The sequence below is a fragment of the Primulina eburnea genome, chromosome 13, assembly GCF_022965805.1.
Source record: "Primulina eburnea isolate SZY01 chromosome 13, ASM2296580v1, whole genome shotgun sequence".
Taxonomy (NCBI): Eukaryota; Viridiplantae; Streptophyta; class Magnoliopsida; order Lamiales; family Gesneriaceae; genus Primulina; species Primulina eburnea.
Window position 1 is genome coordinate 29,761,686 of NC_133113.1, and position 13,965 is coordinate 29,775,650.

Genomic DNA, 13,965 nt, shown 5'->3' on the forward strand with positions numbered 1-13,965 from the left:
ATTCTCGATTCAAAACAAATTTGAATAAGAAGACGGCCGACGCAATCAGCAATTGTACATTGAATACCACGGGGAAATTTAGGGTTCGATTCCAGTAAGTGTCACTAATCCAAATGCAGATTTCGAATTTGCCCTGAGCCTGAAATCACGAAGAAGAACGTTAGAAGGGGGTCGGGAGGGTGTCCCGACGTAGCCCCTCCGATGCTCAAGTCAAAGAGTGAGGATATAGGGGGAGCAGCTAAGGTACTGCTAAAAAATAATATATTGAATTAATTATCATATATTTATAGAAGAATATATGGACCTTTGATGAGCCTGTTTTCATTTGGGCTAGAGATGAGTCAGGAGTAGTGGCCCATCCCTGAGGTATCTATCATATATAATTCATATATGTTTTAGATGTAACACTATAAATATTCGTGTTACACAAATACGTGAAACATAAATAAAAAAAAAAAAGACATTAATTTAAGAGCTATATGTATACATGTATATGAAACGGAAGTAACATATACATAATGCTTTCTCACTCATGCCACATTCCCATTTCTTCGTCCACAAAAAATTCATGTGAGAGCATGTCAACTTTATAAGACAAATCTCTTATTTGGGTTACCTATTAAAAAAATTATTTTTTAAATATTACTTATTATTGTAAATATAGATAAAATTGAGTAGTCTCATACATAGAGATTTGTGAGAATGTCTCACAAGAGACCTACTAATCCAACAACGCAACTTGATCATCTTATACATATACATCGATCCTTTCACAAATAAGTTGTTCCATCTTCATTTCGATCCGTGTAAACCATTTAAATGCAACAATCCTAGCTAGCTAGCTAGCTCCAAACATTTACACACACAATCCCACCATTACTTATAAAGTTTACTGTTGCATGGGGTATATATGATCAGATGTCGGAACCCAGCGAGACGTGAGACGTCATCTTTGCTCCGATTTTTTTCGGGTTTTAAATAGTATAATTCTTGCCATAGTTTCTTGTTGTAAATGGCGCACTTGCTAATGTGCATAAACACAAAGAGATCAAATGGGTTCAAGAAATGGAAGACACAGGACACCAGTTGTTGTAGTTTATGCTGTCGCGATCTTCTGCGTCTTCGGCTTCTGCATTTATGGAAGGACGAATATAATCTCCTCATATTCTTCTTCGGGTGAGTTTCAAAATTAAAACAAACCCATTCTCTAAACTTTATTGATAAAGAAGATGGAACTTGTATTTTCTTGAATCAACTTGGTTATCTGTTTGTCATAGTTTTGGATCCATTCTTTTGCAGAATACAAGAGGATGGTGTTGTCTCTTAAAGCTAATGAGGATTACTTGCAACAGGTTAGACCATATATATACACACACATATTATATACATACATACATACATACATATATATTATATATGAGATCGTTGTAATCGATCTCCAACTCGAGAATTCGTTCCAAACATTACAGGTTATTGCATAGTGGATCGGAATATTAAGGCCCAGTTGAATTTTTTGGTCGATTTAGGGCCCATTTAGATTTTCAGAATCACAGCACGTGTGGGAGAAGCGCAATTTATCAAGTCATGCGTTTGATTGGATTTTGAGCACAGTGTCCTCTACTGGAAATTGAATTTTATCTTGTTTTTTTTTCAAAATAAGTCATAGAAAGTGTGATAATTTATTGTTCATATTCTGGCAAGAAAAAGATAAAATGTTTGAAACCTCGGAAAGCCCCAAAGCATTTGGTTTCATTTTATGTAATTTTGATGGTATACTAATTAAGGAATTTTAACGTTTGTTTATGTGAACCTTCGAAACATTACAGAGTTATGATAAAAACAAGATTTGGAAGTTCGTCAACATGACCAGAATAGACATCGTAGGAGCAAGACGACTCCTAAGTGGCCCAGGATCATCGCCCCCTCGTTGCACTTCAAAATGTAGTATATGCGTACCGTGCAAGCCCATTCGCATCACGGTGCCACCGGAGACTACAGAGTACTACCCCGAAGCTTGGAGGTGCCAATGCCGCAACAAACTGTACATGCCATAGTCAATTTTTAAGCTTACTACTTGCTATATTCACTTGGCAGGCATGTAATTGTTGTCTATAGGCAGTGAACCCACTTTGAGCATAATTGGTTTGATTTAGTTAATTAAATACTTATATTTGGTATAGTTTCGTGTCAATGGATACCTAGGCAGAAGTTGATCAAGCTCCAATGGCCTCAATCCCAGCAACCAAATTGGATGTTTTGATTTTATACATATATAACCAGCTAACTGGATATAACTCGTCGAAGTACGAATCGAATTAGTTAGGTCAGTCTTTCATTTAAAATAGACGAGTTAAGTTGATAATTTATCATTTCATCAAAAAGGTAATGGCGGAGTACAATAGGTTGCAGGTCGGGCGACCTCCTCGATCCGTTTTGACATATTTAGTTTTTTGTTATAAGTAAACATATATTTTTAAAAATAAAAGCATTGTTTAAAATCATTGTCAAGGATAAGAGGAAGAAGATAGGAGGGAAGAAAAAGTCAAAAATGTTGAATTTGATCAAAAAAATTAGGTTGGAAATAAAATCGGTTAATTTGTTTGCTTTAACATGTGATCGAAGACATTGAGAGGAAATGTTCACACATAAGAAGGGAATTAGGGTTCGTACAATAGTATAGGAAAAAACAAAATAAAACAAAATAAATAAAAAATACTTCTATTAATTTAACAAACCGAATATTTAATAATTTTTGCAATTTATTTTTACCGTGTTGTTTGTTTTTAGGCAAAAACTTGTGTGAGACAGTCTCACGGGTCGTATTTGTGAGACGGATCTCTTATTTGGGTCATCCATGAAAAATTATTATTTTTTATGCTAAGAATATTACTTTTTATTGTGAATATAATGAGACTCACTCTTGTTTTTTAATAAATTATCACTAAATTATTGATATTAAGCTGATATCCAACACATCCAAACAATTTTCTAGGCCCTCGATCACGTGTTTAGGCTTAAAAGAAACCTATCACATATTTCCGAAGCCCATTTCAAAAAATATATATATCTTGTTTGAAATTTGTGTGTTGATTTGGAAAAGTTGTGTGGGAACTCGGTTTCTATCAGAATTAGAAGTAATGTCTCCGTCAAAAGTGAATATGAAATCAATTAAAAATTAAAGGCTTATTCTTGAAACTGATGTGTTTTTTAACAAAAATCAATTTGGTGATATAGATATTTGATCTGATTATCCCGACGAAATATAAAAAATATTATTTTTAATTCAAAATTATCTTTTATTATAAATATGAATGTAATAGAATTATCACACAATATATATTCCTAAAATCGTCTCTTTTTCTTTGAATGATCGTTTAACTTGATTATTTGCTGTGATTGAATAAGAGAATAATATTTGGTGTAAACATAAAATAAAAAGTATGGGTGCTCATACAATATTTTTTTATTAAGAACTGAACCTACAACTTAATGCTTAGAAATCAAAGCTGTATCTGTTAAATTATATGTGATTTGCTTTAAAATTTTAATATTTTCTTAATATATATAATTATTAAAACAATTAATATCACCATCTCAAAATTAAAAATATGATTATTTATTATTATTATTTTGGAACTGAAAACACGTGAGACCATATGTTAAATGTGATAAAAATTCACATATTGGAAAAATTCAAAATTCTCATGCTCACATTCAACTACCTGTTAATCACATCCAATCTTCAAATACAGACAACCACACCTTTTCTTTGTGTGTGTATATGTATATGTATATATATATATATATATATATATATATATATATATATAAGAATCTGGATACCATACAATCATCTTTTACTCGAGTAAAACTCGCTCTCTCAAATTTCAACAGCTCATAAATATCTGTATACTTGTTTTTCGGTCTCTGGATCAGCCCAGCGATGCCAGAGATCGAGGAGGTTTCGGCTTTCCACCGGCCGTCCCCGACGGGATCCCCCGCCGACCAAGAGGTGGCTTTGCCATCGGGAACCGCGTTGTTCAACAAATACGAGCTCGGGAAACTTCTGGGCTGCGGTGCATTTGCCAAAGTCTACCATGGCAGAGACATTCAAAGCGGCCAAAGCGTCGCCGTTAAAGTGATTCACAAGAGCAGGCTCAACGACAACGTCAATCTCATGGGTAACATTAAGCGCGAAATTTCCATTATGAGCAGGCTGCGCCACCCGTATATTGTCAAATTGTTGGAGGTTATGGCGACCAGGACGAAGATTTACTTCGTGTTGGAATTCGTTAAAGGCGGGGAATTATTTGCTAAAGTGGCTAAGGGACGCTTCAGCGAGGATCTAAGTAGGAAATATTTCCAGCAGCTCATCTCCGCCCTGAGTTACTGCCACGCGCGAGGCGTTTTCCACCGGGATTTGAAGCCTGAAAATATGTTGGTGGACGAAAATGGAGATCTCAAGGTGTCCGATTTTGGGCTCAGCGCTCTCACCGAACAAGTCCGACCCGACGGGCTTTTGCATACTCTTTGCGGGACCCCAGCTTACGTAGCGCCGGAGATTCTAACCAGAAGGGGCTACGATGGCGCCAGAATCGACGTCTGGTCGTGCGGTGTCGTATTGTTTGTCCTCACGGCTGGATTTTTGCCTTTCAACGATCCAAATCTGATGAATATGTACAGAAAGATATACAAAGGCGAGTTCCGGTGTCCGAAATGGATGTCGCCCGATCTCAAACGGTTTTTGTCTCGCCTTTTGGATACCAATCCCAATACGAGAATCACCATTAACGAAATCGAGCGCGATCCTTGGTTCAAAAAAGGTTACATACAACTCAAATGCCACGAAAATGAGGATCTCTGTACCGTAGCCAAGGAGGAGCAGGATAAGAAATTATTGGATCTGAACGCTTTCGACATAATTTCCTTCTCTTCTGGGCTCAATCTTTCTGGATTGTTCCACGACAAACATAGGCCTGCAGAGTACGTGGAACGGTTGACGGCGGAGGATCAGCCAGAGAAAGTCATCGAGAAGGTGGAGGAAGTTGTGAACGCCGATAACGGCGGCGTGAAATTACGGAGAAAGAAGGATTGCGGATTGGAGCTGGAGGGTCAGAATGGTAATTACGTAGTTCAACTGGAGGTCTACCGGTTGACCGACAAATTGGTCGTTGTGGAGGTGAAGAAAGAAGCCGGGGATGTCGACATGTTCTCGGATTTGTGGAAAGACAAAATAAGGCCTCTAATAGTACGGCAACCGGAGCCGCTGGTGGCCGGCAACTAGCTTAGGTGGTCGCTTGGCGGTGGCGGCGACGCTCGTTGATTTTGTCCCTTTAAAAAAAAATTTTAATTTCGCTCATTTAAATTAATAATCTGTTATCATACATTATTACTGTAATTTGAAAATTGTGAATTATCGAATAAGACATTGTGTAAATTTACCGGTGAATCGATTTTTGTGTGTATATGAAGAAATAGGTTTTGGATTTGTACAATGAAATTAAAAGTAAATATATCTTCATAATCTTTGTATGCAATTTTATTTGTATGTTTTAAACGTAGTTTTTTTAGTTAAATCATCTTTGTTTTAGACTGTCAAGTTGAGTAATATATTATAATATCGAATTGGGAAATGAATGGTCCTTTGGTTGTGCTTTGTCATAATGTTAGCTGTAATTCGAAATAAAAAAAAAAATTGATTATTCAAATATTTTATAGTTTTGATATTTCAAACATATAATGGACTTTTAAATTGACTTGATATCATTTAGAATCAAGTTTTTAAAAGTTTCTCAAAATGAAATAGCTTTATGTCTACGCGTTCTTATTTTTTTTTTAAAAATATTTGAGTAGTAATCAATTCCATTTCTTACAAGAGAAGATGTATAAAATTAGAATAGGTCTATTGTGATAAGTCTCAGGAATTTTATCTGTGAGACGGGTCAATCCTACCGATATTACAACACAAAGTAAAAGTAATATTTTTTTTTATGGATGACCCAAAGAGATTTATCACATAAAATACGAAATGTAAGACCGTCTCACACAAGTTTTTGTTAAAATTGGCAAAAACTTGTGTGAGACGGTCTCACGGGTTGTATTTTGTGAGACGGATCTTTATTTGGATAATCCATGAAAAGGTATTACCTTTTATACTAAGAGTATTACTTTTTAATGTGAATATGAGTCGGGTTGATCCGTCTCACAGATTGTGATCCGTGAGACGGTCTCACATGAGACTTACTCAATAAAATTATGCCAATTGGAAGAGAACTGTGGTTGGATTTTGTTCGTGCGTCGTTGTTAATAGCGCAAGGACGGTGCCGCTCATTTTGACTTTCAAAAACTCTTGAGGGGGGAAACCTTCAAAGGGTCCAAAGAACATGCTGGATTCTGGAATTGCTTGTTTGAATGAAGAATTAATTGGCCATATATTTCTCTAACTACATTTAGAAAAAAACAAGAACGTGGTGTAATAACTAACTTCGTATTTTTTTTTAGAGTATATGAATATTTATGATTCTAAATTACAAAGATTTGATGGGATTGTCTGTATTATTTGTGAGACGGATCTCTTATTTAGGTGATCCATGAAAAAGTATTACTTTTTATGCTAAAAGTATTACTTTTTATGCTAAGAGTATTACTTTTTATTGTGAATATGGGTAGGTTGACCCGTCTCACAGAACGTAAATACAATACTTTATTATAAGAAAATATGAAGAAAACAATTAAATCTATCTACATAAATTTTAAAAACTACTTGCAATGAAATAGGCTCGAACATGAGACCAACAAATCTAAGAGACTCAACTTTTAACTATTGAATCAAGAGCTCGTCAACAACTTGACTTCATACTTTCAAAACTAAACTTAAAACTAAGAAGCTAGAACAAATAATGCAAAGTTTCGTGCCGTTTGTCCTAGCTCCTCAATCCTTTCCTTCGTGGAAGCCAATGTAATTGACCTCGTGTTGAATGCTTGATAAGTATACCATCTTCAAAATATATGTTTTCTAAAATATTTGGTCGGGCTGAGATTTCTTTTATATCATTTTCCAGTTACTAGGTCGTAGACGGGAGATTGGATTTAGGAGGGCATGATACAACACCAAGTTTTCTCTGATAACATTCTTCTCCGTTAGAGAGGGATCGAAGTACCAGTATGCACTATATCTCAACTCTTTTAATTTCGTTGCTGAAACCTTGGCGTACAGTCTCAGGATGTCGATTTTTTCAGCATGAAACCTACTCATGAGTAAGATTGCACATATGCATCCTATACTTGCTATGTGTTCCCTTACAATCCTGTAGATCATTCTTACCACTTTCATTTTAAGTTTGTAGTTGGGCGTCTGCCGCTGATGCACGGATTAAATCTAATTTTGATGCAGATGCCTATTGCGTACAGTCTCAATAACCAGTCAATAACATTGAGCCTAAAATCAACAAAAATCTTCTCCATCATTTGAAAATTTACCTTTGTTAATTTGGCATCATCATTCTTCAGTAGCTGATATTATGACACGTGCATTTGTAAATAGCATCGTGTCATGGAAAATGCAACGTCTTTTCTTCCTATTAAATAAGTTAAGTGATGTTTGCATACTGCAATTCTTATTCTTACTAGCATATAAAGAAAAAGGAAAGCTGCCTGTCTCTGGAACGAGTAGTGGCCTATTGATCTCAACTTGCCATAGCTTGATGTCGGTCTGTATTGATAATTTACTGGTATATTCATATCATATTAAATTTTTTACTTGCGTTCGATAATGTTGAATTAACAAGTTAAATTGTGTCACATCTATTGGTTGTTTAGGAAATTTCAACTGGAATTCTGAACCAGATGTAACATGGCAATCTGAAGACTAAGTGGTCTTTGATTAAATTATTTTTCTTGAGTTGACTCGCATGTTAAACTAGATCACGAACAACTTCGGGAGTGTACTTGCTGTGATCGTGTCTTTGGTGTTTATCTGAGGGTACTTGTCTGTTTTCCTTTGGAATGTAACTTTTTGTGTTTACAAGAATAATATTTGGATCCCGTTTCACTGTTTCATATATTGTGTGTTCCAAACACCCACAAGGCACATTTGCAGGTGAAAGAATATGTTACCACCCGTGTTAGTCTGAAGCGAGTGTGCCTTCTTGTTTGCACAAAATGGGGTATGAAACCAAGGGATCATGAGCTCATCCATTTGATGGAAAGGTAGGTATATCATATGTGATGATGCCTGCATGGATATGATTTACTGTTGCATATGTTTTTGAATGTGGTTGATTTATTTACATTTATTTTTCAAAAATAATTATACTTATAATTTTATAAATCATTGGATTTTAATTTCTAGACTTGAAAGACTGGGGCTCCCAGTAGCCTTCCTCTTAATATTTTGCCTCATATATGTTATCCTGGTTTATTCTTGTCGGAGAGGCTTGAGTCTATTTCTCGTCTACAGAGCCTCAAAGCAAGCAAGTCTGGTCTGCGATTCAACCCTTAATATGTTCAATTAGTTAGCCTAAATATCTTCTCAATCATAATAAAAATATTAAGTTATGCTTGAACTGCAAATGATGGTTAGCTCAAGTACTGGAGCTGGCACCAGAAGTTTAAGGACAGTACTTGCCAATGTTGGTCGGTTCATGATGCGCGAAAAGTTGTTTCTTGATCAGGTATGTGTACGCAAATTAAGTCTGAATTAGTGAAGTTAGTTGATCGAACCCAGTCCAACTCCAATTATCATGTCAATTGGTCTGGACCCCCTTAGCGGGATTAGTTTTTATAAGCTTTGTTTTACTAGGCTGGTCTAAGTTTAATAGGACCCGAACCACCTAATTAACCTGTTGACTGCCTTACTTGGTAGTTAGTATGAAAACCATAGTCTTATCTATGTGAGCATAAGAGCGATGGTTCATTCATGTTGCAACAGTGCTGTGGTCGAGTCAACGTCGACCTGCGACTTTGTGACTCAAATATGATTGGTTGAGCGAATACATTTCAAAATATTCAAATAGAACAAATACTCCCTTTCATATCACATCGTTATCTACTTTTTTTTAATCCTGTTTATTAAAGCTGACCGGATTGAATCCTTGCCTAAAAAATTAAGCCTGCTCAACTCCAACTTGTTGGCAATGTCATTTTACAGCGGGTTTTGACAACTGAGTACTGTTTTGGATTCCCATTCTTGCATAGAAATATATAATTGTCCAATCCTTTGTCTATGTCAATGTTTGAAAAATAATATAAATGGCGCTTCCGTTGCTGTGAAAAGATAACTCTTGAAACTTGAATTTGTCAAAATTCAAAATACTTAATATGACGAGAGGGAATATACGGAGAATTGTCCAACAACTATATATTTTTTTGGTTGCTTTTTTCATTATTGTCCAACTACTTTTTTGATATGATCCAGAACAACCCGATAAAGGGGTTCGAAAACTTTGACTTATTCTTCACAGCATTAACCACATGAATCGCTCGAATAAAAATCAAATATTAAAAAGAAATGCTATCAAGTTAACGTGTTGAAATATAATGGGTTGACTTCTAAAAATTATTTGCATAAAAAAATACATGAACACGACGTTCCGAATGGGAAAAAAATGTTTATCGCAATTTAATGGTAGGAAATAGTATTGGTGTCTGTTCGTGGATATAGAGGGATGGTTTTTTTTTTTTTTTAAACAAGAGGGATGGATTTTTAAATAATATAGTTTTGTACTGTTTTTAAAATCTCAATAATTTTTTTTTTCCTTGAGGGATTTTTTAATTATTAGCCATTTATTGAAAACGTAAAAGAGGGCCCAAATATGTACACTTCGTACGTTAGCCATCGAGTTCCATAATTAATTAATACCTCATATTTGTAACAGTTCAGTAAATCACGACTTTCTAAAATACAATTACGTTTACTGGGACAACCAATAATGCGGACCCTCTGTCATGCTATATTTTGATGCAGGTTTTAAAAAGCGTGAAGCATCCTGAAACATTGATGTCGAGCTCCAAATTTTTTAAATTTAAGTGAGATTAGCATATGTTAAGCGTGAAAAAACATTTTTTTTATCTTAAATGTATTTGTAATTATCTCAAACCAATAAATAGATAAAATAATACATAAATATGATAAATTTAATTCTGATGCATTAATTCTCATTTTTATAAAAGCATAAAAATCTTAAACTTACAATCTTTATTTGTTTTTGTAACTAGATCACATTAAAAAATGTTAAATATGTATCAAATCATTATTAAATACGTTTAAGCATAATTAAAATTTAAAAATAAATAGCTAAATTATAAACCTAATTTATTATTTTAAATAAAAAAACATACCTTCAAAATATAAAAAAATTAAAAATAAACATATAATTGTGTTTAATTAAACATTTTAATTACACTTGATTCGGTCAAACTACAATTTGAACGTTTTTTTTTCCTGCTTTTCTACGAAGCAAATCGTTTTTGTCAAGTTTCAAGCTTAAACATGATTAAGCGAAGTTTAAACGGGCTTTTTTTAGAACACTATTTTGATGAAGTATAGGAATGGAGCATATAAATAAAAAATGAAAAATAGAGTCATGACTGCTAGTTATAGTTAGAATGTAATCAAGCAAAGTAGAGTTCGATTAGAAATAAGTTTGTGGAGTTTGATCAAGTAGAGTTTTTCAAATTTGAATTTGAGCTCTATATCGACTAAAAAAATTGAAGTAATTAATTTGAGCTTGTTAATGAGACTTTAACCATATGGTAGTACTTCATGGTCACGTCCGCCATTTTTGTTAATTCTCATATATAAATGAGGTCGATATGATAAATTATAGAACTTTTATGTTATAATAAATATAGATTGTTGGATTAAAAAAAATATATCATTTATACATAACATGAGACGAAAAATTATACGTTTTTACTCAAATTTTACGATAATCAAAGTAAAAAATTAACTATCCATTCGAGTTGGACAAGCCAAATGGTGGTTATACGCTGCACCTCTACATGTTATTATAATAATAATGTTAATAATATTATTTTTCTTATTAGTATTATATTAAATGCGAACATAGAATTAGGCATAAATCACGTAATAATTGTAATAAATAATAATATAAGATACATATGGAAATTTTAGTCAAATAGGATAAAACCACCCAACCACCCACCCACCACCTTCTCCACCACTGACGAAATTCATATTCTTTTCTTCACCTAATCATTTCATTTCTTCCTCAACGGAAAGAGAGAGAGAGAGGGAGGGAGGAGAAAATGTGTCCCCTCAGAATTATTCTCATCTTCCTCTCCGCCACCCTGGCCGGATTCCTCGTACTCCGAGGCCTCAAATCGCCGCCAAATCAAACTGACGACGTCGTTGCTTCCTCTGCCGAAGAAGAAATTGCCTCCAAGAACATCGTTTCCCCTTCTTCCAGGGTAATGTTATGATCATTGTGATGGTTTGATTTTTTTTTTTCATTCAGTTCATTCCAGTTGGAACGTTTTCAAGTTGATTTTAGTTGTCAGGAAGCCGACGAACTACTAGGATTGGTTTAATTTTAATGTGTGTCTAGTTCGGGAAAAATCGTGTTCTGTTTTTTTCGTTGTGCTGAATTAAATTTAACTTTCTTCTCATTGAGTACTTATTTTGTATAGAAGGAAAAGAAACGATGAATTTTAGCTACGATGATTCTGATATTTATAAAATGTGATTGCAGTTCTGTACGGTCGTAGGTAAGGGGTTTTGGACTTGTGTGGATATGGCAAGCGGCAGATATCTGTGGAGGAATTTAGTTTCTTCGTCTTCTCCATCAGAAGGAAAGCTTCGTGCTGATTAACTCGGTCCATGATGCGTTATAATAGGCCATTCTTTCCACTCTGTTTGTTTGGGTCATTTTCTTGTATTTTTTACCTGTCATGTTAGATCTGGTTTGACGCAATTCAATCTGCGTTTCAATCATTTTGATTGCGAGTTTTATGCATGATTTTATAAAGGTGGTGCAGCGTGTTGTAGTACTTCTGTGCTTAAATAGTTCCTTCATCCTTGTATAGATGATTGGTATTACCTTGTTGTTAAGATTATTTCTTTCTTCTGCCTTAATTTTGTGGTTTCACTTAAAAAATGTACTTCAATTTGAGTGTTTATTTGCACAAAGGTAAGTTTTGGTTGGTTTTGTGTTCAATTATGGTTGCTGTATCCGGTTCTTTATGGTCTTTCTTCTAATTACATGTTTTTGTTTTGCAAATTAAAGTTGTCTTCTGTTTGAAGATCTTTTTACATTTATTTCCATAAAAAGAGGTGAGTCAGATGACACAAGACTCTTTTACCATGCTCGCTATACCCCCCATTTTTACTTTGATCCATATTACCTGTGGGGGCTCGGTGACGATAATTTGTGTGGATGTCTAATTTGAATTGTTGTGAATGACTCGTGTTCTGATGTTTACTTGTCATCAGATTGTAATGGATCAAAGTTCTCGGCCCATTTGCACAAGTTCTTTTAGAAACTTCTGGTTGGTTATGGATGAATGTACTGTATGATCACAGTTTGATTTGTTATTCATTAGTCATGCTTTGTGCTGTACTCTCAATATACCATCACTTTGTCTAATAAATAGCCGGTAGAAATTGGTTTGATTGTCTTTTGGTGCATTAAAAGTATGTAATAGAGAACTACATTATGAGTGCCAATTGCTGTTCTTTTATGACTCTCCCTTTTCCATTGGTCAGCAAGTTTTAACCATTGACCTGTTATGCATGTCTATTAAAATATATGGTTTAGTTCAATGCCCATTGCCAAGAAATTCAGTATAATATATATGTATGGTTTAACCTGTCAATTGGCTTGATTTGAAATTGACATGGCATACAGGTGTTTCCTGTTACTTCCTCCATCTTTCTTAAAATGAGGAACAGTATTTAATGTTTCTTATTTACAGTAATAAGCTTCGGTAGTTTGCTGGAGGCATTGTGTGTGATGTTTAAGTTCAACATTTTCTGAATCTTAAATTTTCCCTGTTTTTGGTTCCTATTCAGGCATCCGTAGCCTTAGATCTACGGCATTTGCATTTATTAAGGTATTTGGTTAGTTTGGTTCTTGCAAGTGAAGGTTTCCCACTGGCTTTAAAACACTGTGCTTTATCGGTATGGATGAATAAATGTATGGCTTTTTCCTTGATTCTTTTTGTGACAGAAGATTTCATTAATATTTGGGGTTCCTTTTGCTTGCTTGCTTGCATGTTGTTTATTCCTATCTTTTCTACTGTTGAATGCATTCCATTTCCCCCCCTTCTACTTAATTTCTTGTATATAGCTGTACTAATCCGTATGTTTGATTTGAAAACATTTGGAACAATCTCAGTCAGCAGCTGATATGATATTTGTTCTATTGTTCTTTTTTAATGCCTACACTTAGCTGTAAATCTGGTGTGGTTGAAAGGGGGCGATTCTCCTAGTTGAAAAATTCTCTGTATCAATTGAAAACATTTCAAATTTTATGCATTTTTTCTATAAATTATTAAAAAAAAAAACCCTCTCAAAGTACACAATTTGATTTTATCGTTGTTTGTACTTTTGATGGGTTTTTTCCAATTATTGTTTTAGCTTTTTTTTATATCAAATATTGTTTTAACATGTTGTGGGTCTATAGTGATGTAATATGTAAAAAAGAAAAAAAAATAAAGTCAGTTCTTTCTATGGGAGGAAACTGAATGGATTCTATTCTGATTTGGAGAAAAAATACTTTATTTATTGTTGTATGTAATGACTGATAAACATAATCTAAATAAATTAAATACAATTTAGTATATGTATGTCATCAGGTGAATGTGAATCTGAGAACCAGCCGCCACCCGTTTTTCATAGAAAGTGGAAAACCATATTTCCAATCTCAAGAATATAGAGGGGACATAATGCTTGAAAACCCATTAAATAAAATTCCAGGAAAAAAAATTGTAATGGTAAACCCAAGC

The 13,965-nt window shown here is 34.2% G+C and overlaps 3 protein-coding genes across 3 annotated transcripts; all 3 read left to right on the top strand.

Annotated features, from left to right (window-relative positions):
• Positions 1-789: 789 nt before the first annotated feature.
• On the top strand, positions 790-2,179 carry LOC140810700 (EPIDERMAL PATTERNING FACTOR-like protein 6). Its single transcript, XM_073168581.1, has 4 exons — positions 790-904; positions 1,048-1,176; positions 1,300-1,352; positions 1,827-2,179. The coding sequence occupies exons 2-4, from the start codon at positions 1,053-1,055 to the stop codon at positions 2,052-2,054; spliced, it is 405 nt and encodes a 134-aa protein (XP_073024682.1). The 5' UTR covers positions 790-904; positions 1,048-1,052; the 3' UTR covers positions 2,055-2,179.
• Positions 2,180-3,838: 1,659 nt separating this feature from the next.
• On the top strand, positions 3,839-5,515 carry LOC140809420 (CBL-interacting serine/threonine-protein kinase 11-like). Its single transcript, XM_073167037.1, has one exon. It carries the CDS (start codon positions 3,944-3,946, stop codon positions 5,282-5,284), a length of 1,341 nt encoding a protein of 446 aa, XP_073023138.1. The 5' UTR covers positions 3,839-3,943; the 3' UTR covers positions 5,285-5,515.
• A 5,655-nt stretch (positions 5,516-11,170) lies between these two features.
• On the top strand, positions 11,171-12,070 carry LOC140810458 (uncharacterized). Its single transcript, XM_073168311.1, has 2 exons — positions 11,171-11,430; positions 11,712-12,070. The coding sequence occupies exons 1-2, from the start codon at positions 11,269-11,271 to the stop codon at positions 11,829-11,831; spliced, it is 282 nt and encodes a 93-aa protein (XP_073024412.1). The 5' UTR covers positions 11,171-11,268; the 3' UTR covers positions 11,832-12,070.
• The last annotated feature ends 1,895 nt before the right edge of the window (positions 12,071-13,965 follow it).

Bases quoted from the DNA above. Each gene is read 5' to 3' on its own strand.
- LOC140809420 (XM_073167037.1), top strand. From the start codon at position 3,944: ATGCCAGAGATCGAGGAGGTTTCGGCTTTCCACCGGCCGTCCCCGACG.
- LOC140810700 (XM_073168581.1), top strand. From the start codon at position 1,053: ATGGGTTCAAGAAATGGAAGACACAGGACACCAGTTGTTGTAGTTTAT. The intron at 1,177-1,299 runs GTGAGTTTCAAA...ATTCTTTTGCAG, and splicing joins CTCCTCATATTCTTCTTCGG to AATACAAGAGGATGGTGTTG. The intron at 1,353-1,826 runs GTTAGACCATAT...GAAACATTACAG, and splicing joins ATGAGGATTACTTGCAACAG to AGTTATGATAAAAACAAGAT.
- LOC140810458 (XM_073168311.1), top strand. From the start codon at position 11,269: ATGTGTCCCCTCAGAATTATTCTCATCTTCCTCTCCGCCACCCTGGCC. The intron at 11,431-11,711 runs GTAATGTTATGA...ATGTGATTGCAG, and splicing joins TCGTTTCCCCTTCTTCCAGG to TTCTGTACGGTCGTAGGTAA.